Source organism: Chlorocebus sabaeus, chromosome 20 (genome assembly GCF_047675955.1).
Source record: "Chlorocebus sabaeus isolate Y175 chromosome 20, mChlSab1.0.hap1, whole genome shotgun sequence".
Lineage (NCBI taxonomy): Eukaryota > Metazoa > Chordata > Mammalia > Primates > Cercopithecidae > Chlorocebus > Chlorocebus sabaeus.
The window spans coordinates 935,951-959,567 of record NC_132923.1 but is presented as its reverse complement, the minus strand read 5'-3'; the positions used below and the strand labels follow the sequence as shown (position 1 = coordinate 959,567).

General features: G+C 48.3%; 2 protein-coding genes across 5 annotated transcripts in view; one reads left to right on the top strand and one right to left on the bottom strand.

Moving 5' to 3' along the window:
* The window catches only part of LOC103223662 (carboxyl-terminal PDZ ligand of neuronal nitric oxide synthase protein), a 317,588-nt gene that overhangs the window by 287,077 nt on the left and 6,894 nt on the right, over window positions 1–23,617 (top strand). For all 4 annotated transcript variants that reach the window (XM_007976364.3, XM_007976366.3, XM_007976365.3 and 1 more), the window contains 3 exons: window positions 14–190; window positions 8,367–8,532; window positions 10,042–10,194. In XM_007976364.3, coding sequence (XP_007974555.1) covers window positions 14–190; window positions 8,367–8,532; window positions 10,042–10,194 — 496 coding nt within the window. The remainder of the gene's footprint in view (window positions 1–13; window positions 191–8,366; window positions 8,533–10,041; window positions 10,195–23,617) is intronic.
* On the bottom strand, window positions 10,314–22,549 carry SPATA46 (spermatogenesis associated 46). Its single transcript, XM_073008036.1, is given in 6 exon segments — window positions 10,314–10,610; window positions 14,779–14,851; window positions 16,706–16,814; window positions 17,029–17,574; window positions 18,257–18,370; window positions 19,663–22,549. Coding segments are annotated over 6 exon segments (1,242 nt in total). The 5' UTR covers window positions 19,766–22,549.

Here is a 23,617-nt window from a genome sequence, read left to right as displayed (position 1 = left end):
CCTTCCCCTCCAGGTTTCACAGCCCCAGGAGCCCATGCTGACAGCCTCACCCAGGATGCTGCTCCCTTCTTCTTCCTCGAAGCCTCCAGGCCTGGGCACAGAGACACCGCTGTCCACTCACCACCAGATGCAACTCCTCCAGCAGCTCCTCCAGCAGCAGCAGCAGCAGACGCAAGTGGCTGTGGCCCAGGTTCTCCTCAGCCTCCTCCCTACTTCGCAGGCTCCACTCTCATGGGCTTGATGCACCTTCCCTAGCGAGGGGCTCAGGACAGGTTTAAAATCTAGGGAGTCATAAGAAATTGCTCATGCTATTGAATCATTGCTTGTTGGGGAGCGGGAGCGGGATAGATGGGGGATGCAGTTGAAATGGAGAGGCACATTTTGGTTTCCCATGTATCCCCTGCTCTGAGCTGGGCTTGGCTGGCTTGGCTGAATGTTGTTAATGACTTGAACTGACCAAGGGAAAAGATGCACACAATTCCACCCTTCCTTTCCTGCCTTATTTTCCTGATGTTTGGGGCGGGAAAGTGATGCCTTTGGAGTCAGAACAGTTGTGGCTTTATGATACCACTCTTAAAACAGCTGAAAGTATGAATTTGTGTCAAACACCGTTGTAAAAAGACTACTACCGCTAGCATCCCAGTCTCTATGTCTATAATAAGTTTCCCAGTCTCCATTATGATCTACTTATTCCAGGCAGTATTTGATTGGAATTCATTATTGTAGGATTTAACTTACAGGAATTTAGGTATATTATTTGTGCCGTAATGAAAAGAATTGACTTAGATCTCAGAATCAAGGTGGTGTTTGTGCCCCAAAAAACTTGTTGGGCTGCTGCTCCATTGTAGGGGAGGGTAAGCTGATTTCCCTTGCTGCTTTCAGCAGGGATTCCTCCTGTTTGCTTTCTGTAGAGGGCGCTGTAGTCCACATCTTCCTTGGGACTTAGGAGTCTGAGCTTCCTCTCTACCACCGGCACTCAGGGAATGGTGAAGACATTCATTCATACCCAAGGCTGAATCCTGAGGCGAGAGCCAGGGTCAGGGCCTGATGAGTACATGAAGATCTTAGGAGAGGGGGCAGTTGGGGCTTGAGAGAATTGGTAAAGGATCTGGAAAGGCAGCCTGCATCAACATTCTAAATTTGCTTGACCAGACTGTTGACCACTTAGGTTTTCTGCATTCTAGAATGGCGGGGAGCAGACTTCTCCAGGGAGCACTTATCGCTCTCTGTTATGTCTTCTGCTTACTCTTGTCCTGGCTCTTGAGTGGACTGAATCATTCAGACAGAGATATCCTTTCCACCTTTCCACCTTGAGGAGGCATGCGGTGACCTGGCCATAACAGGATCTGCTATGACTCAGGGTTTGAAGAAGACCTACTTGTAACACGGTCTCCTGACCTGGGCCTGAGGCGCGAGGCTCATGGATGACTTTTACATCCAGGTTTCAGGAGAGTAGAGTCAATGGGACACAGCTCTCAAGTTATTGGAGTCTTTTTAAAAAGTCTTACCATGAAACAGAAGGATATCTTGTGATGCTAGGAGGATTTGCAGGTGTTCAAAACAGCAACAGAGAGGGGGAATGTCATTAATGGCTTCTTATATTTGGAGAAAAAAATCATTTCTCTTTGTCAAATAAAAGAATCCATCTCCTATCATTATTGATGGCATGGCAGTCTGAGAATCCTCTCCCTAGCGTGACGGCTGACAGGAGCACAAAGACTAAGCACTCCAGCACGGATCCATTCTCAGACTCATTTCATTTCCACAAGTTTCCCATTGAATACAGATCATAATACTTTTATTTTGTAGCGTATCAATTACCAAGTAATTATTATTTATGTAGGAGTGGGCTTGATGCATATTCATGATATGATTTTATCAAGGAGGCATTTGAATTTGAAGTCACTGCCGAGTACTAGAAACTATTTGCAAATGTGTAATCCACACAAGAGTGTTGTGGTGGTGGAAGGAAGCATTCAGTCTACAAAGCAACAAGACATGTAGCTTATCACAGGTCTACCACAGTCAGGATGAAACCCTAAGAGTGGTTTTCTGGTATAGAATCAAGTGTCAGTCTCCATGGGAAATCCTGCCCTGGCCCTGTTTTAATTGCGTCTCTCCTAGAAGACAATGAATCTAGGGGAAGGAAAGAGTGTGGTATTAGGGATTTGCTTCATGAGCCTCTCTCAGTTCTAGATATGTCCACAGGCTGAGCACCCTTAGCCTCTCACTCACTTGGAATCTGTTGAATATAGTTGCCCTGCTTGACTCTCAGTATAAGCAGTGTGGTGATCAAAAGGCCACTATAGTGCGTCTGTGTCCCACAGTGGTGAGATGACTTTAGGGAGAGTCTTAGACTACCAAAATCGTCAGATAGGACAGGACCTTGGGGTCATCTGATAGGTTCTTGAACATACTCCTGTACCTCTGTCTGCCATGCCTATCTGTCTCTGACTACCTTCTTTCTGTTCGCATCTTGCTTTTGCTGTCCAGGAGCACAGCAGGGATATTGTACCTTTCAGCTGGCTTTCAGCTCCCCTGTCCTGCAGACAGATTTGGTCCTAAACTAGAGGACTTCTCTTCACACTGCTCTTTCTTCCACTTTCTTTGTAGTGTTTAATCCAAGGGCTTTTTATTAGTGTCTATATCCTTGGGTAAAAGCAATTATGTAAGATGTAGCTGGACTAATAGGTGTCTTGGTGTCTTTCACACATTTGAAATAGACCAAGTATAGCAAGCTTGGTTTCTCTGCACCGGTGGGGCTGATTTCAGTTTCCAGCACGAGGTCAGCTCTTACTTGTTCTGTCAAACTCTGTTGCCACCAAACTGCAAGGCTTCTGTCTGTCTTTATTAAACTACCAGCAGTCCCCAGAATTCCAATAAGTAAAATTGTGACCTCAGCCTTTCAGGTGGGAATAGTTTTCTCGGAGAGCATCCAAATCCTCCTGTGTTGTTCCTGGGTAAAAATCTCAGGATAAAGACAGTTTCTTGCAGACAAATGTACCCTTGAGGTCACTTGTCGCACTATTTGTGTTCCCCCACCCCCACCCCCCATTTCTTCCCACATGCCAGTCTAGTTCTGCTGTTGCCATGGGGACCAGGCTTAGGTCTCCTTCACAGTGTCCTGATTTGGTTTAAGACCGCAAGACCTCTCCCAGCCTCACCCTAAATTAGTTCTGAGCTGGTCTCGAAGGGGCCCACCCTGACCTTAAAGGTACATGGGCAAAGGTGATATTCAGCTGGCTCTTAAGTATTTCCAGGTTAGACCTCAGTGTGTAAATAGTGAATACGCAAGTCCCTCTGACCGCTCTTCCAACCCAGCATGAGGCTTGCCTGGCTGCACTAGCTTCCTGCTTTTAGGTGGACCAGAAGTTCAAGGGTGTGAATGGGAGTATAGCTAAGCCTCAAATCGAAGCTGGGATGTAGCTGGCACCTGCATGGCCGTGGGCTGGGCCGACATAGTCTCAGAACTGATCTGGGCACTGTGGCTGATCGGCAAGAGTTAAGTAGGCCAGGTCTGTTCACAGTTTGCCAATTCCCGGCCTTGTTCGTGAGGAAAGTGTTAGTACAGTTCAGTATTGCTATTTAAAGATTTCTCCTCTACCTGCTGCCACTTCCGCTTGTTCAGGAACAAGGAATTGGTTATTTATGCTTCGCAATCATGTATGCTGTAGGTAGAGGAAGAGTGCTAACAAAACTCCGCATCCCCACCCGAGGCCCTCTATTTAGCATCTGTCCCTGTGGCTTCTCCCAGTCCCCAGAACCCTGGTGTGCACTGCCCAAGTCCCTGCCATGTGCATGCTGAGACAGCGGCGCCTGCCTCTGCTTCTGTGTCCAGTGTGTGGGGGGGCAAATTGCTCTGGTTCTCTCCACTGCCATTTCCATGTGCTTGCTACTCCCTAACTTCAGCCTGGCCCTGCCCTCACTTCTGATGGAGGAGCTGGAGTCCAGGCAAGTAAGCTGGAGAGTGAGGGGGCCAATGGTCTGGTGTGGCTGGGTGGGTTGAGGGTGGGTTTCAGAGTCTGGGGAAGCAGTGTAGAGCTGGAGGGTGCAGGGCTGAACTTTTGTGTGTCATGATGAGGCCAGAGTGCAGACATCTGAGCCCTGGCACTCCGGGCATGGCCTTAGTGTCACATCACTCTGTGCCACATCACTAACTTAGTATGTAAGTACAACATTCATTGCCAAAGACAACACACTTCTGCAAAGGAGACACTAATATGTACCTTTCCAGAAAGAAATATGGTCTACTTTTATGAAAGGGGTTTAATTCTTTGCAAGAAAAGCGTGCTAAATCCAAAAAACATCCCATCTGGTGGGGAGGAGGTAGTGGTCTCTGCCCCTGTTGTATGAATGGGGAAACAAAGCACAGAGGGCTGTAGCAGACTGCCCACACCAAGGCTTCACATAACGCTGCCTCATTTCAGTGCTTCAAGTTCAAGCCTACATAGTTATAAAACACTGCGCCTCAAAGTTGAAAGAAGTCCAGGCCATTTTGTCTCAGTGTGGCCTGATTTGTGCTCTCCTGCAGCACAACCTGCCACAGCATGGGGTTTGAGCCTTATGCCCAGTACCACCTTTGACAGCTGCAGAAGCAGAGGGCTCATTAGTGCTGGCTCAGGCAGTGGCAGCAGCGAGTGTTCACATAGTCGCAGGGCTTGAAAATACCTGAAATAGTATAACTGGTTTTACAGAGGTAAAACGCCCATTTAATCTGGTACAAGGAGCATTTTCTCATGGCACTTAGTGCCAGTGGATCTGCGATGGGAAGCAATTAATTCAAGGGTCTTCTTTTAGGTATTGCTGGTACTCCACCATTGGTACTTGGGTACCTGCAAAACAAGCTTTCAAGTTTTTTCCTGGCTTCTGTAAGAGGGGACTCTTCCTTCACCCTCAATTCTAATTCTCTGACTTCACAGTGGGGAACTGAGCCATTAACAAATTCCCTCTAGTACTGACCACGATGTCAACCTGGATGTGGAATTATCAACTGTCTGATCCTCAAGTCAGTCCTCTTGGTTGACAGATGGAGAAACTGAGGTCTGGAGAGGAGTGAGTTATCTACAGTTGCCTAGGGAGTACCCAACAGACAAGCACTCCAGCTCCTGGTCTGGTGCATTTGAATGGCCTGTCCTGTTGGGATGTTCAGATTGGGAAGCAGGAACTGACTCTGGGCTGGGTGCAGTGGCTCACACCTGTAATCCCAGCACTTTGGGAGGCCAAGGCAGGTGGATCACTTGAGGTCAAGAGTTCAAGACCAGCCCAGCCAACATGGGGAAACCCCGTCTCTACTAAAAATACAAAAATTAACCAGGTGTGGTGGCAGGCACTGGTAATTCCAGCTATTTGGGAGGATGAGGCAGGAGAATTGCTTGAACCCAAGAGGCAGAGGTTGCAGTGAGCTGAGATCGCACCACTGCACTCCAGCCTGTGTGACAGAGTGAGTCTCAAAAAAAAAAAAAGAAAGAAAGAAAGAAAAGAAACTGACACTGCAGTATGTGTGCAGAGAGCCCTCAATAAGTGCCAGTTAGAGATATGCATGCAGGATTCTCTACTTTCTTTGTTTATAATCACCAAAAAACTTTGTTCCACATTTCTCTCTGTTTGGTTTGGTTCCAAAGAAAATGGAAGATGAATAATTTAGTAATTTTATTTGCTCAGTAGGTTCCTTTCGATGACATTCTTTGTTGGGATAAGTAACGGTACTCATAAGTGCAAGATTAAGCTTACCCTTCTCTGAGGCTTATCTGTGGGCTTCCCACAGCAGTTGTCCTGTTCCTTAGAACCAAATAGATTTGGGGGATCCCCAGCTGAAATTTCTCCATGCCTCCCTTTCCAAGGAGGAGAAAACCTTAATAGCCACCCATCGTCTGACATCCAGATTAAAATATTATTGACATTTCTTTCCCTGTTGAGTGGATATAGGAAGAAACAAACTCAGTTTCTTCCTGCTATACTGTCACAACATATTTCTATGACCAAATGTATGGGACTTTTTCCCACACACCAAGCAAGCAAGCAGTTCTGCAGAGGACACGCAGTGTCCTCTAACTCAGTTTGATTCTGATACTATCTACCTGGAAACAGCATCAGATCCTACAGTTTGAGGGCTCAATCCTGCAAGACTTTCCCCCATTTCAGACACCAATTACAAGTAATAGTTTGTCACCTACACCTCTGGCTATAAATTGGTGTTCCCTCTACCCTCTTCTTGGACTCAACTGATTTGCTAGAGCAACTCACAGAACTCAGGGAAACACCTACATTTACTGGTTTATTTTAAAGGATATTATAAAGGATACCAATGAACACCAGATGGAAGACACGCATAGAAAGGGCAGCTAGAGCTCCCATGCACTCCCCAGGTGCACCACCCTCCAAGAACCTCCAAATGTTCAACCTGGCAGCTCCCCCAATCCAGTCCTTTTGAGTTTTTAATGGAGGCTTTATTATGTAGGCATGATCGATTACACACTGGCCACTGATGATTAGTTTAACTTTTAGCCCCTCCCCTCCTGGAGGTTGGGGTGTGGGACTGAAAAGTCCCAACCCTCTAATCATACCTTGGTCTTTCCTGTGACCAGCCCCCATCCTGAAGCTTCCAGGGGTTCCCCAACCACTAATCATCTAATAAGCATACAAAAAACTTTCTTACCACTCTGGATATCTCAAGGTTTGGGGAGCTATATGTCAGGAAACAGGGATGAAGACCAAACATGTATTTCACTGTATCACGCCTGTTCTCACCCCTCCCCAGATCTTTTCTCAATTAATATGAGACAAAAAAAATGAGTCTGACTTCTTGACCAAAATATCTTCTGTCCTTAGCAGCTTTATGGAGGACAGTTTTACTTTAAATTCCTTAGGCATTATGCCCCTATGGCTCCACTCAATTAGAAACAGGGCCAATGGCAAGGTCAGGGCCTCCAATCTGGGCAAGAGGGAGGCAGCCACTGTATCCACAAGTGTAATTCTCTGAGTGCTGGTTGCTGGGAGGGGCATGCCCTGGGCCAGCAGGTCACTTGGCCAGGGGTGGCCAACTGTGAGGTTAGTACTGCCCTTTACTCCCTAAAAAAAATGTGAATCTCTTCAGAGCAAACTCCTCTTCTGAAATTTGAGCATTTGTTTTCTGAGCAAGAGAATCAGCTAATGCTTTTGACTCCCCATCCATCTTCCTGCATCCTTGTCACACCTCTCCTGCCCCCAGTCACCTGGCTCTGTCTTTACCCACACCATGGTTTTGGTACAAGAACACCCTTTTCCCCATAAGCTACATTGATTCAGGCCGTAAAAATTCATTAGTTCCCTTTCTTCAGGGGCTTTCTGAAACCCTCCCTGGAGAACCCTTTATTCACTTCTTTGCATAAGAATCACATATGTGTGAACACTAGTATTGGCCTTCTAACTCAGTTTCTTCAAACCAGGGTCCTGTTCTGGTTGCCCCTGTCTCCTCCCACTGAGTTTCATCTCCACATAAGGATTGCTCACCAAGAACAGGGATGTTGACACCACTGGGCCTCAAGCATGCTGAATGCATCGCTGCTGGCTGCTCTGCCATGAGAAGGTTGGAAATTGATGAGGGTGCCACAAACTGTTCACCTCAGCCCTTCTGGGCTGGTTGGAGGAGGCCCTCTCATGAGTCAGTCAGCAAATGTTTAACCCCTACCAGGTGGTCCTGGTGGTATGTGGTATGAATCATGGTCCTAGATGTCTGCCATGGCAAATAAAAAGGGAAGACAAGGAAAGAAGCTGCCACCTACAGAGTGGCTTGATGACAGCTGCATCACTAATTTAAAAAGCCATGTGTAGTGCTTCCTATTTCTCACTACTTTTGGGTGAGTGGGGGAGGGAGAAAGATTATATGGGCTTCGTTGTGACACTGTTCTTAGCCAGTGGGTCAATAGATCAGTTTTGGTTTTGTTTTTTAGAAGATGGGATGAGAAAAGAGTGTGCCCCCTTCCACCTCCAACATGGCATATGCCATACTAGGTGCTGAAGGAATTCTCTAAGCAGGGATGGAGCACTGTGCGTGTGTGTGTGTGTGTATGTGTGTATGTGGTGGGGGCTGGGGGTCGATGGCTCTTTCCTGCTTCTTGCCCTTGGTATGGGGCCCAGAGTGGTACCTTAGTGATACATCATGGCCCTCCCTTGGGACACACAGCTTCACAGGGTCAGTGAACCCACTCCTTTCGGCTCCTCCTCTGGAATGATAAGCCCAGATGCCCATTCTGCCCGTGAAGGGCTTCTTCTTGAACTGAATGTGGAGGGCATCTCTGGTCCCGGCTGTCTGCCAGCGACTCTCATGTGCATTCATGTCCCTCTCTTCTCTCTGTCCTGTCTTCTCTGCTGCTGCCTCTTTTCTGCAGGTACACTTGCTGAAGGACCAGTTGGCTGCTGAGGCTGCGGCGCGGCTGGAGGCCCAGGCTCGCGTGCACCAGCTTTTGCTGCAGAACAAGGACATGCTCCAGCACATCTCCCTGCTGGTCAAGCAGGTGCAAGAGCTGGAGCTGAAGCTGTCAGGACAGAATGCCAGTAAGCCAGTGCCCTCCCCAGCCCCGCTTCCTCTGTGAAGGCTCTGGAAAGAGTGTTACTTTCCTCAAGTTTTTGGTGGTGCTTTCTTGGACCCCTGACCTGCCCCTATATTCCAGCAGAAAACATAGGCAGCTTTGTTTCCCCATTAGTATACTTAATGAATTACAGAATCGCATGCCCAAAGGAGATCTCGGGTGCCTTCTAATCCAGGCCCAGGGCTGGACTTTGAATGTCCCCGGAGTCACTGCTATGTGCTCATTCAGTCTCTATTTGATAGGGGCTCAGGTACTGTATGTCCTAGGGCAGCCCATTTCTTTCTCAGAGAGCTTTTGCAACCACCATACAGTATACTCGGCACCTATTGGGTGTCATGGTCTCTGTGAGCTCTGTGGGAGACAGCAAATTGTTTCTTAGTTTATTATTCTGCACTATGTATTTCAAAACTCTGTCACATAGAAAAAGCTGGGAGCAGTATATCTGTTCAGTGGATAAGGCAGTGGAATCACTGGCTGCACAGCTTTGCTGGACAATGGCAGAGGTTGCCTGGCCCCTACTTGAGAGGCTTTCTCTACGCTCAGCACCCCCGGACTGGACTGGACAGCTGTAGATTGCAACACATTTTCACGCCTTCCTCTTGAGCCTTTCTGTGGGTTGTATGCATGCTCAGAGTGTGTGTGGGCTGTGGACCAGCAAATACCCATTGACCACACATTGCGCCAGAAACTGTGATAGAATTTTTTGCATGTGAGATCATTTAATCCCTGTAGTTCGGCTGCAGAAAAATGGGATGCCATTTTACAGATGAGGTAACAGATTCAGGGAGGTTAAGTAATTAGCTCAAGGTTACAGGCCTAGCAAGGAGCAGAGTCAAGATTCAAACCTAGATCTGATTGCAAAACTTTGTTCCAACTATACCAGTGGTTCCCCCAAACCATCCCGTGAGCTCTTTTAAAAATACATCTTACTGGGTCCAACCTACAGAGATCCTGCATCATTGGGTCTGGGGCTGGTCTGGGAGCCTGTATTTTTAAAGTAACCCAGAAGTATGGATTGGAAACCTTCACCACTCTGGAAGCCTCTCTGGATTTTCCAGATTATTCATTGAAACTCTGCTCTATCCTAATTAATGCTTATTTATATGATTGTACTAAAGGTTACCACAGGCTTCTAACATGGTTCTCTCAATTGGTACCTTTTTCCTACCACTAACACTATTCAGAGCCTTTAGTGGCTTCCAGAACCATCATATGGTTCTCATGTCCCCGCCTTTACTACCTCCCAAAGCTCCTCCCCTCCAGCGAGGTGTGTCTGGAGCTATGTGGGGGCGCCAGGAAGGGTTGAAGAGTTAAGAGATCCAAAGCCCGGGAAGGTGCTGCTAAGCTGGTCTGGGAAGGGCTTTTGCAGGGCACCGGCGGGCAGAAGGCAGGCATCCCAAATCAGAAGGCGGGCATCCCAAATCAGCAACCTTGCCTAACACTGCCCCTCTGCTACCTCTTGTCTCCCCTGCAGTGGGCTCCCAGGACAGCTTGCTGGAGATCACCTTCCGCTCTGGAGCCCTGCCCGTGCTCTGTGACCCCACGACCCCTAAGCCGGAGGACCTGCATTCGCCGCCGCTGGGCGCGGGCTTGGCTGACTTTGCCCACCCTGCGGGCAGCCCCTTAGGTAGGCGCGACTGCTTGGTGAAGCTGGAGTGCTTTCGCTTTCTCCCGCCCGAGGACACCCCGCCCCCAGCGCAGGGCGAGGCGCTCCTGGGCGGTCTGGAGCTCATCAAGTTCCGAGAGTCAGGCATCGCCTCGGAGTACGAGTCCAACACGGACGAGAGCGAGGAGCGCGACTCGTGGTCCCAGGAGGAGCTGCCGCGCCTGCTGAATGTCCTGCAGAGGCAGGAGCTGGGCGACGGCCTGGATGATGAGATCGCCGTGTAGGTGCCGAGGGCGAGGAGATGGAGGCGGCGGCGTGGCTGGAGGGGCCGTGGCTGGCTGCTGCCCGGGTAGGGGATGCCCAGTGAATGCGCGCTGCCGAGGAGAATGCCAGCCAGGGCCCGGGAGAGTGTGAGGTTTCAGGAAAGGATTGAGATTCTGCTTTGGAGGGTAAAGTGGGGAAGAAATCGGATTCCCAGAGGTGAATCAGCTCCTCTCCTACTTGTGACTAGAGGGTGATGGAGGTAGGGCCTTCCAGAGCCCATGGCTTCAGGAAAGGGTCTCTCTCCAGGACTGCCAGGCTGCTGGAGGACCTGCCCCTACCTGCTGCATCGTCAGGCTCCCACGCTTTGTCCGTAATGCCCCCGTACCCCCTCACTCTCCCCATGAAGGGAAGCCATCCGTACCTTCTCAGGTACTTTGTTTCGGATATCAGGATGCTGCTATAAGTTGCCTAACCCTCCCCCTACCTTTATGAGAGGAATTCCTTCTCCAGGCCCTTGCTGAGATTGTGGAGATTGAGTGATCTGGGCTACAAAAGCCAGGCTAGTCCTTGTAGTGTGAGCATGGAATTGGAATGTGTCACAGTGGATAATCTTTTAGAGGAACTGAATCCAAACGTTTTCTCCAGCCGGACATTGAATGTTGCTTCAAAAGGAGCCTTGAAGCTTTAACATGGTTCAGGCCCTTGGTGTGAGAGCCCAGGGGGAGGACAGCTTGTTTGCTGCTCCAGGTCACTTAGATCTGATTCTTGTTTTGAAAGCCCTGCCCTGCCCACCTCCTGCTTGTAGCCCAGCCCATCTAAATGGAAGCTGGGAAGTGCCCCTCACCTCCCCTGTGTCCTGTCCAGCTAAAGCTTTTGCAGCACTTTACCTCTCTGAAAGCCCCAGAGGACCAGAGTCCCCAGCCTTACCTCTCAACCTGTCCCCTCCACTGGGTAGTGGTGGTCAGTTTTTACTGCAAAAAAAAAAAAAGAAAAAAGAGAAAGAAAAAAAAAGTGAATGCAGACTGATAGCTGAGACTGTGAGACTGTTTTTGTCCACTTTTCTGAATCACTGCCACTTGGGTCAGGGACTGCAGCCATTGCCACCCTTGGCCCATCTCTCTGGGTGCGTGCCTTGAGCACACCTGTAAAAAGTGCCATGTGCAATTGTCTTATCTTTTATGATCTAGGCTTTGCCTAGGGATCACCACTCCTTAATGGGCTGACTGGGGCAATGAGGGAAAGCTCCTTTGCTCCTGTAAGGCCGTAAGTGGCTGTTAACAGATTTTCAAATGCCTGAAGAGATTGCTGAGACCTGCTAGAGTCATATGTTTGGGGAATTAAGTCTTTATCCTAGACAACAAGCTACAGATGCAAACTGCAGTATTTTTGGAGGGTCAATTGGCAAGGATATGATTGTCCCAAAATGGAGTTCATCGATCCTAGCTTTGCTTTAGAATGTATATAAATAAAAGTGCAGTCCTCTTCTAATGGCCACAGTTGGTTTAGCCCAGAAAGTCCAAATTAAAGGAAATAAATTCAGTTTTATGTTAGCCTTCCTTGGTGCATCAGGGTGTCAGTGGAAATAGGATGGGGTGGTGTGTGTGTGTGTTTTGTGTGTATGTGTACACATGTGTTTATATATACATGTGTGAGGGAAGGTGTGTACCTATATGTAGGATTGTGACCAGACAGAAAAGAGTGGGAATCTCCAGGGTGTTTGAATCAGCAACAGATTTGTGTTTTCTAACATGCATTTAGTTGGAGAGGCATGGTTCTGTTTGTTTTGTTTTGATCTAAGTTGCCATTGGAAATAGGTACAGGTACACAGAGAAGGAAGAACTAGGAAAGTGAAATCCATGAAACTAAATGAGCAGCTGTCAGGAATCCAGTGTGACTGAGCCTACCTAGCTTGTTAAATCTAACCCAGGGTTCCTTGAGTCCAAGACCGCTTCGATTATTAAGATTTTGAATGTTCAGAGGAGTGAAAAGGCTGTTTTCTGGACGTAAGCAGGAGCTGAGGATAAAGCCAGAGGCCAGTGGATTAGGTGTGTGGAATGTGGATGGAGAGGGCTTGTGTGGGATGTGGCCAGGGAGCGAGTGAGGAAGGCCATTTCTAAATGGTCTGTAAAAACTTAAGATTGGATAGACAAAAGGAAATGGAGAGATTAAAGAATTGGGGAAACTAGTTATCTGTGTTGCTGACTTTGGGACCCATCCAAGACTCTTGCCCTTGGGGTGTTCCATAGTGGTTTCTTCCTGCCTGGGCCCCACCCTTTCCCCAGTTCAGGCCCTCCCTGAAGGACTAGTTTGTATATTGGCATCCTCCCTAGTGGGACCCAAACCAGTGCACACTTGGTGTGTGGAGATGGGAGACAAAGGACAGATCTAGGAACCTTGAAGGATCACCAGCGACCAACCCTCCATCAGGGCCAACTGGGCAGGAAAGGGAACATTGCAGACCTGATTTCCCAACGATGTCACCCTGTCCTCCCTCCTTGCTTCTTGCTCTGCTAACTCAACTCTGCCTTCCTCTTTTTCATTCTTCTACTCTGCCCTATATGGAGGACAAATGGACACCAGGGGTGCTGTCCTTATTGGTGCCTGCCCCAGCCTGCCCCAGGTGCCAGCAGACTCTCGTGCACAGGAGTCTCCCACAGTTATGGAGCCAGGAAAGAATTTCTCCACACTGGATGGACTGTATATTGGGATTAAAAATTATATTCCTTATATTCCTGCTTATATCAATGCTCTCTCTGTAAAACCTCTTCCTAGCCTCATTTCTCTCAATGGATCTTGTTTAGGAGTTGTATTCCTTTTATCTACTCTTTGCTTGACTGCTTCCTCCTAACCCTCTACCTGCTAGCCCTCTACTTCCTAAAGCTGTGTGTCATTAACTCTGTTGGATCAACTCTCTGGGAAAAGATTCTGTTAATGTAAGTGCACTTACTCCCTGGATGTTGTCACTAGTCTAGTGGCTTTTGCTAAATAAACCTTTCTTATTTCTAAAAGCTTTTCCATTGTATTTTCTTGCTGCTTCTATTCCACCTGCTCCTTCTCTCCCCCTCACTTCCACCCCACTTCCCAAGCCAAGTGGCATCAGCTCTGTGACATGGTTCCCAAAGGTATGGGATTGAGGAAGGATTCACAAGTTCCCTGTAGGAGGAGAGGGAGATGGTGGCTTCATTTGCACTTTATATAGATCAGCCCTGCGGGATCAGAGGTATCAGTGGTTCTTAACTAGGGATGATTTTGCCTCACCAGGGGACATCTGACAATGTCTAGAAATGTTTTTCGTTGTCACAAAGCTACTGGCATGTAGTGAGTGAAGCCAGGGATACTGATCAATATCCTACAATGCACAGGACAGCCCCCCACAACAAAGAATCATCCAGCCCCAAATGTTAGTAGTCCTGAGTTTGGGAAACTCTCATCTACACCCATTTTTGCTGACTCTGCCAATCCCAGGTTTTTTCAAACTCCAAATATCATTAGAATATGTGGGTAGTAGCAACCAGTTTGTTTTTTGATTTTGAGTTTCGGGGCTTTTTGTTTTTTGGGTTTTTTTTTAAGGAAGGGGTCTCACTGTCGCCCAGGCTGAAGTGCATGATTATGGCTCACTGCAGCCCTGACCTCCCTGGGCTCTGCAGTCCTCCCACTTCAGTCTCCCAAGTAGCTGGGACTACAGGTGTATGCCACAACACCCAGCTAATTTTTGTATTTTTTGTAGAGACGGGGTTTCACCATGTTGTCCAGGCTGGTCTCAAACTCTTGAGCTCAAGCGATTCTCCCGCGTTGGCCTCCCAAAGTGCTGGGATTGCAGGCATGAGCCACCACGCCTGGCCAGCATCAAGTTCTGAGTGCTTGAAAAATTACTACATCATAGATATTTGCCAATATAACTGTATAATTTTATAATCAAGATTATACAGCTCATGCCTGTGATCCCAGCACTTTGGGAGGCCAAGGCAGGTGTATCGCTTGTGCTCAGGAGTTTGAACCAACCTGGGCAACATGGGGAAAGACCGTTTCTACAAAAAAAAGCATAAAAATTGGCCAGGCATGGTGGTGAGTGGCTGTGGTCCAAGCTACTTGGGAGGCTGAGGTGGGAGGATGGCTTCAGCCTGGGAGGCGGAGGTTGCAATGAACCGAGATCACGCCACTGCACACTCCAGCCTGGGTGATAGAGCAAGGCCCTGTCTCAAGGAAAAAAAAAAAAAAAGGTTAAACTGTTTCACTGACTTCATGACTAAATGCCTGAAATATGTAGTTGGTAGAAGTCTGAATAGGCCTATTCTAGAAATGTTCATATTGGGGACAAAACAGGCTCCTCCTCATACCTACCTCAGGGGGGATCATGGTATCACTGCAACACAGCTCAGCACGGAAGTCCTGACTCATGGGAATGTAGGCTTCCCTGCAAGGAGTACAAATGAAAGGGCAGAGGAGGTTGGTAAAGGAGAGAGAGTTTGAGGAATTAGGAGCTGTGGATCTCACAGAACAGACTTTAGAGAAGCCAGGTCACTTTGACTGGAACTTTTAGCCATTTTGCAGGCAGAGGACATGTTAAGCCTGATGCTTCGTCAGGCCTAGGCTAGAGAGAAAGTTGGAAAGGTTAGATCAACTGGGTTCACGTGCCCTCTGTTCTTTTCTGGCTAAGTGAACTGAACTGAGCTTTGTATTCTCATCTCGAAAATGGGGATAGTATAAACCACAAAAAGCTACTCTGGAGAGTAAATGAGATTGCATTTTAAAAGCACCTGGTAGAGAATGCCTGGCAGTGACCCAGGATAAGGGAGCTTCCTTCTACCTGCACCTGTGCTGCTCAGTACAGTGCTGGGTGCTTTTTCCTGCTCTGCTAAAACTTAGCTCTGTACTGAGAAAATTCCTGGGGTTACATTGATACAACATTAAATGTGGAATGTGGAAAACGCCTTGTCTTTAGGGAGAAGACACTAACCACAAGCACCTGGCAGGCAGGATGGACACGTGCCGTGGCACCTGGGCTCAGTCTCTGGCCTGCTTGTTTTCCTTCTCGTGATGTGTTCTATGCCTGTTGTACAGATGCCATAGAGAAGGGAGCATGGGGTTGGCAAAGGACAAGAGACAACACTAGCTCAGAGTAAGGACTAAAAAGATTGCCCAGAGCCACTCATCTGCCCTTTCAGGGCACAGGGTCCTGGGAGTGATGTCAGGGCTGCCTGGAGACCCCCGCACACTGGACTGGACAGGTTGTGACCTTGTCCTGGCTCCCAGCCCAGTTGGAGCCTGGCAGCCAAGTGGACTCTGGGAAGCAGGCTGGGTGGGGTTGGGGATAGAATGGGGTGAGAAGCATGGCTCGAGGGCACAGGGCAGGAGTGGTCTCACAGCATATGATGTGATGGGGATTGAGCCCAGCCTCCCTCCCACTCTGTGGGGAATGAGAGAACCACAAATGAGATTTTCGCAGCACACTGATAAGCAGAGCAGCTCTGCTGAGCCCTAGATAAGACTCTGGAGGAAAAGCCATTGGGAGGTGAGGCAGGACCCTCCAGGCCACCTGCTGGCCAAGCCCTGGGGGAGGTAAAGACCAGGGGAGGGTTTGTGCCGGGGTCCCTGCAAGGCAGTGCCCACTGCAGTGGAGGGGCCACTGAATCATCAGGGAGGTGAAGCAAGAGGTAAATGAGGCCTGAAAGGATGACCAGCAAGCATTTGGTGCTTTTTAAGAATCATGTTACAGTCAAGATAGATGTCCTTGCTGCATCCCTGATGCTTATCCGTCTTTCTGGGTCAGATGGACCCGGAGGTTCACTCAGAAATGGAGGAAGAGTCAGGGCTGCCCGCTGGGCACATTACTTGGTAACAGGAAGCAATAGGTTCCCATGTTTACCTGCCCATTTTCACCTGGCTCAAAGCAGCCATGAAAAGATGTCTCGTGGGTCAAAACTGATTCTATTCTGCGCCAGCACAAGATGGCTGTTCTAAGTGAATGATGGTGGCACATGTGAGCTCAGCCCTGGGTGAGCTCAGCCTCATCTGCCTCTGACCTGGCTTATACTCAGAGGCATATTGTCCTCCACATTCCCCTCCTCAGAAGATCTACCATCAAAGAAGCCTTTAAAACTGCAGAGATTCTTCCCCATGCAAATAGGAAAGGGCATCCAGCTCCTTAATCCCAGGGTGGGGCAAGGACTGACCACACAGGGACCAAGCAGAGGCCAGGATCCTAGAGCAGTGCTTCTCATAGCTGAACTGCATCAGAGTCACCTGGAGGGCTGGTTAGAATACAGACCACCAGCCCCAGCCCCATGGTTTCTGATTCAGCAGGTCTGAGGAGGGCCTGAGAGTTCCCAGGGGATGCTGGTACTGCCGGCTGGGCACCTTACTTTGAGAACCTCTGCCTTAGAGGATATTCCCAAACTTCAGGTATTGTCTTTATTTTTAAAAGAGAGAAAGGGGAGGGTGTGTGCCTGGTGTTGCTAGGCAACCATTAGCCAAAGGGGATGGGAGCCGGGTTCTGGGAAGGACAGCAGGCTATACGGGGTGACCCCAGACTGGACAGAAAGCTGTGGCTAACTTTATTGGCATCTCTCTAGAGGCATAAGTAGGCTTTACCGCCAATTTACCTAAGGTGTTCAGCAGAACTATTGAAGGCCTGGCAGCTGCCCGAGGAGAGCCTGTCTCCGAGCCAGGCCTTCTGCTCCTTACTCCAGAGGGCTTTGAGCTTCCGGTAGTATACCTTGCAACTGAAGCCCTCCCTGAAGCCTCTCTTGATGTGGCTCTTAAGGAAGTCCAGGGTGGGGTACATGCGGCAGCAGGCCGCACACTTGTAGCCATTCTGCTGTGCTGGGTGCCGCCTGGAAGCCGTTAGGATGTCCTGAGATGTGATGGAGTCCAGGCCATGCCTGGATTTCTTGGTGGCTTCTCGAGGGCAAGTGTTCTCTGCAGAGGAAGAGGACGAACAGATGCTCCCAGCCATGTCCTCAGAAAGGCAGTTGTCCCACTTGCCCTCATCCTGTTGCACCTCTGGGAAGTCGTAAGCTTCCAGGTGGCTCTCTTTGTCTGCACACACAAAGTAGCTGTAGGGGGAGAACCAGGGCCGGTAGATAGTGCAGTTCCGCCTCAGCTTCTCTCCGTGCTGGGTGTCCCCCAAGCTGCAGTCTGCAAAGGAAAGGACCAGGTCAGAGCCTCTGGCAGGGAGCAGTGGAACCAAGGATGCCAGAGCAGCAAGGCAAGAAGGCAGACATCCGGCATGTCCTCAGTTACCTCCACCCCACCACGATTGCAGTCCTGAGAGCAGACGCAAGATGGTGGGAAGAGCAGCCGAGGGCATTCCTTCTCACTTCATTCTTTTTCTAGGGGTACAAAGGGCCACTGGATCTTAGGATGGGAGAGGCTGCTTTTAGTTAGTAAGCCTTGGTATTTGTCAAGTCCTTCCCTTCCTGGAGATACCATGTCCACTGACTCCTCTAAGGATAGACACAGACAGGTGACCCAGCAGACAGCCAGACCGGCGGCCTCCCATAGTCCTTCTTTTCGCCACCCGTGGCTGTGACCCTTTTTGCAGCCTCACTACCCATCTTGAGGGGTAGCCTCACTACCCTCCACAGCCCACTCAGCCAGAAGCTCTTGCACCAGCTTCAGAGACAGCAGAGGGGAGGCAAGGCGAGAGCCCCAGGCCTGTGGGTGTCTACCAAAGGAAAAAGGGCCAGATAGGAGGCTGCAGGTGACAAGGCCACGCATGGGGGTCCAGCTTCCAGACACCTCTGCTCCCTTAGGGAAGCAGCCCCTATTCATCCTTAGCTTCTCATACATTCCCACCCAGAGTCAGAGAAGGCCTCACCTGGTGAGAGCACTGTGTTTTGTATCCCTTGCCGGACAGTGATGCTTTGGTACTGGGGTGGCAAGGCCTGAGCTGGGCTGGATGCCTCAGTGGGTACCGCTGTCTTTGCAATGTCTGGGTTACAGAAGAAACACTGGTGAGCTGAGCAAGGTTGGGATTCCACTTCCTGGGACTCCCCCAGGCATACCTAGAGGCTCAACCTCTGTACTTCAAGGCATCTCAGAGCTGAAACAGAACAGTGACCTCTCGAACTCAGCCAGGCAGAGCTATTCTGGTTGACATCCTGGGGAATTCTGAATGGGGCCATTTCTTTCAGGCCTCAGAAACATCCTCTGCAAAGTGGGATATATGATGTGGCCCAGATGACACCTCTGTGCCTGGCTTGCCCCTCACCTGACCCTCCTGCATCTCATCACATGGATGACTTCACTCCGCATTGCCAGTCTCCTGGGCATCCTGGGACCCAGAGTCACAGGCTGCAGAGCAATGTTCCATGCCCGCTTTGAGGATTGTCCAGTTGAAATATCTCACACCCACAGTCAGGGTTCCTGTGGACCATCACTGCACGGCACACCCTGGAGTAGCTGCTAACACTTGGACAAAAAGCTGACCTGCCTCAAATCCCAGAAAAAAGCTGTGTTCATTTTGGGGGACAAATTTATAAATGTCATGTATATAGGCAAATGAATGCTTAGGAGGCCTACTTCACTGAGCCGTACTTCTCTATTTTACTGTGCATAGGGATGCCCTGGGGATCTTGTTAATAATGCAGGTGCTGATTCAATGGGTCTGGGGTGGGAACCTGAGATTCTGCATGTCTAAAAGCTCCCAGACGACGCAGATGTTGCAAGTCTAAGGACCATATTTTTGAACAGGGAGTCATCAGGGTGTCCAACTTTATTCCAGGATGTGCTGATCAGTTTACCCTGCTGCTTAGGCTTCTCTGATGGTTTGCTAACTCCAAATCCTCTACAAGCTTGTCAAAACAGAGGTAAAACTAGTTTCTACTCTATGTAGACATACTACTACCTTGAGATTTCATGCACACTCTAGGGGGGAAAAGCTTGGTGATAAATGGAGGCTGAGGCAGAAGAATCGCTTGAACCCAGGAGGCGGAGGTTGCAGTGGCCAAGATTGCATCATTGCACTCCAGCCTGGGTGACAGGAGGGAAACTCTGTCTCAAAAAAAAAAAAAAAAAGTGTACCCCTTTCTTCCCTTAACAAAAGTCAATACACAGCAATAACTACTTACCACAAATTTTTTGAAAAATTATTTTCTCCCCATACGTAATTTGACTTTCTCACTAAACCATGTTACATGGTCCTGTAACATGCTCTGGTAGGGTACTCAATTAAAAGCTTCAAAAAAACCACATCTTTGTGGCCCTAGTGGCACCAGAGTTTACCTGGCAGGCTGGTGGCACGAGAGAACATAATGTCGGGAAAAGCACTCGGGACGGAAGAAGAGATTGGAGGTCCAGAGATGCTGAGGAGTGAGAAGTTCTCCATATTCTGACCACTGCGGTGTACAGAGATCACACGCCTGCTCTGGAGAGGCTGGCTGGCTTGTCCAGAGGATAAACATTCTGAGCGCAGTTGATGTCACAAGGCACAGGATTCCACTACCCAACTAGGTTACCCTTTGGAAGATGAATGGAGTCTAACTGCAAGCAAGATTAAAATGTGTAAAGATTGTTTTTGACTTGCCATTGCCCAGCGGCAGGCCCTGATTGAGAAGACCCAGAGAGAAGAAAATAGTAGAGATACTATAGTGATGTTGTCTGTTTGTCCCCTTTTATCTTTATTATCGTCACTTTTCTGTGTTGACACTGTCTACCCCCAGCCCTCCAGCCCTGGAAACCTCTGTCCTGTCTGAATAATCTCCTTCCTTTTCTTCTCCTTTATCAGCCTAATATCTGTCAGCAAATATTTTTATTGTTTTGTTTTAGTTTGTTTTTTGAGGTTTATATATTTTTCACATTTTCTTTGGAAATTCAAATTTATAAAAGTTGCAGAAAAGGCTGGGTGCAGTGGCTCAGGCCTATAATGCCAATACTTTGGGAGGCCAAGGCGGGTGGATCATTTGAGGTCAGGAGTTCAAGACCAGCCAGACAAACATGGTGAAACCCCGCCTACTCAAAATACAAAATTTAGCCGGGCGTGATGGTGGGCACCTGTAATCCCAGCTACTTGGGAGGCTGAGGCAGGAGAATCGCTTGAACCCGGGAGACAGAGGCTTCAGTGAGCCAAGATCGTGCCATTGCACTGCAGCCTGGGTGACAGAGCGAGACTCCGTCTCAAAAGTTGCAAAAATAAAATCCATACAAAGAACACCCATATGCCCTGTATCCAGATTTTCCTATTAACATTTTACCCAATTTGCTGTATCAGTCCCCTTCCTCCTGCCCCCTGCCCCATGTGTATGTGTGTATACTTAATTTTTTCTCTGAACTATTTGAAGGTAAGTTATAAACACTATGTCCTTTCACACCTAAGTATTTCAATGTGTATTTCCTAAGAATAGGGACCAAATACTGGTTTCAGTGGTTGGTGCTCTTTTTAGCGAGTGACTAAAACAAAAATGGGTGACTTAATACTGTTTTGCTCATTGCTTAAGTCAGTTTGATGGGGAGACTCTGGGACTCCAGAGAGGCAAGGTTGCCTCTTCGTTTCACTTGTCCTGTGACAACATTGTGCACTAGCAAGGTGTGGATAAGGTGAAAGATGATTGTGACTCGGAAGATAAACTGAAGGCACCCCTTTCTAGATTATCACGTGTCAGCTAGATACAGAACAGGGCTGCAGATCTAAATGGCAGGTATGTTTATGCTGCATGGGGAGCGATGGCCACTCTGGAAATAGTGATGGGCTTCTTTTGAGGTGCTGTCAAGCATGTGTGACTGGAGTGTGAGTTAGCTTCTGCACATGATAGCCCAGAGTTGTCTTCCTGTGTGTATTTATTCACAGTACTGAAACATTTGAAGGACAATGGGAGAACATGATTCCCCTCGTGTTCCTCCCAGATAGCCTGGTTTGGAACATTCACGTGTGTTGGAAAGTAAGTTGAAGCCACATACTTTGGCAATTTTGGGGGTATCAGCAATTTCATTTGGTCCATTATGGTGTAGAGAAAGCTCATGAGTCTGGGCATCGGTTTATGTGACTTCTAACCCCACTCCGCCATGAGCTACCTGTGTGATACTGGGCAAACCTCTCTGCTACTTGATTTTCCTATATGATTAGTTTAGACTCTAAACTCGAGTGGATGAATGTCTTCCTGGCTAAAACCCAGTGAGTGACATGTGGACAGTAGCATACCTGTGAGTGGTGCACACAGGGCCCTGAGGACTTGGAATTGCATTCATTCTGTCTTGACCCATCACATTCCTCCCACTGCCAACTTCAGACTTTCCCACTGGAACCTCAGACTTAATGTAAAGGTGCTCAACATACTGGGGGGAAATATGAAAGGCGGAATCTCTCAGTGCCTGTGTAGAGTTTTTAAAATGCGACCCAGTTTTGGTTTAGTCACTGAAAAGTTTGTGGGAGCCTGGTGGTTCCCGGGTGCGCACCACTCTTTGTAGCAGGTCCCCTGTCTTGTGTGCTGTGTCCTCCCGAGGTTTGCTGTTGCTGGTGGCCCAGGTGGTAGGTGACACTCTCAAAGCGATTGGTCACTATGTAAAATGAGTCTTTCTCTTGTTTGCTTCCCACCTGCTTTCCAAGCCCCTTTCTCGGACAGGTAAGATATCCCGTTGTTTTGTGGATGACTTACATTCCCAGATGCCCTCCTCTGCTTGGGTGTGTGCATGTTGGGGGGTGCTGTTGGGAGGGCCACCTGGCTGGGGTCCAGTCATCTCTCTCTCCTCCATTGCCATTATTTTCTGAATCATCAAGCCTGTAGTCCTAAAGCAAGAGAGACAATGTGTGGGGGTCATTAGCGTCATCATCAAGAAGGACCCATTGCACGTCCTCAGACACAGGGATAGAGGGACCCCCAGCCAGAGGCCCACTTTCACTTGGAATAGAAGGGCAGTTCTCAACATCTGACCTCCAGAGCCTCTGAAGACCACTCACATAGAGGGATTTTTGAGTGGTTTTTATAAATGGAAAAAGACTTGTGGGCAGTTTCCCTATAGTGTCAGCCCATCATGCAATTTTTAAGAATTCATGTAAAGTCAAATTCAATTAAACAAACTTATTAAATGCCTACTATCATGCAAGACCCTAAGGTCGGCATTGTAGAAGATAAAGAAACACTTCAGATGCTGTGGCCCCTCAAGGAGCTTACCATTTTAAGACAAGGTGTATTTACTGGAAAGACTTAGACAAGGGTAAAGGGAGTGCATGGTAGGCTATTTTTACATTACTTGACAATTCAGTGCATTATAGACTATGTTATGAAGGGTAGAGAGCAAAAAATACAGAAAATCCAAAATGGTGCATAATCCTGAGTTACGTTTATTACAAAGAGTGTTTTAAAAATAATAATAGCTTATAATTTACTAATCACCTTGACAGGTGTTTTTGGTGCTTGCTTTTTTGAAAACGAGTATGTCTACTCTGAAAAGTCACTTTAAACCAGTAAGGAGACCGCCAGGGAAATGTCTGATTTGGGAAGTGGTGGCAATTTGCCTTCCCCAGGCATTTCGTACAGTTTCATTGTTGTCTATGTGCTTTCTGGTTTGGGGGAAAATAGTTAAATGGTTTGGTTTCCAAATCTTCTTTGCTAGTTGGCAGATGACATGATTAAAGAAAATAAGACAGATGTGGGACCCGACAGGCAAATTGTGCCAAAGTGGAGGATGTGGCAAGATACACACTTAGGAGAATAATCAGGAGTTGATGACCCTGCTTGCTGTGGAGCAGGCTGGAAGCTTCTGCTGGTGCGGCGGGTCTATCCGGAGCCCAGCCAGCTCGGGCCCTGTGTCTGAGGGATGCTGTCATGCTGTTCCCTGGCAGGTCCTCACCCTGCAGTGGTGAAGGCCACAGGGCTCATCTGCAGAGACTAGTCTCCACTCCTCTTCCCACAGGTTTTCCTCCCTGCCACCCAAAGGCCCTTAGAATATGATGTATCTAGGTAGTCAGCCTAGAAAGGATAGCACCATTCATTCATCTCTAAGAACTGGACAAAGGTGACAGTAAACTATGCATTTCTTAACCAGCTTCAGTTAGATTAAGCAACCCTCCCTTTACTATCTCTACACAGCCCTCTATCAAATCCATTGATTGTACTTACTGATTTGATTGCAATGCTATCCCTTCCTGGACTTCAAGGACAGATCTTGGTGCTTGTCCTCCAGGCTCAAAATTGTTTTATTTGGGAAACAACTGGAGAAATCTAAGGATGAACTTTGATAATGT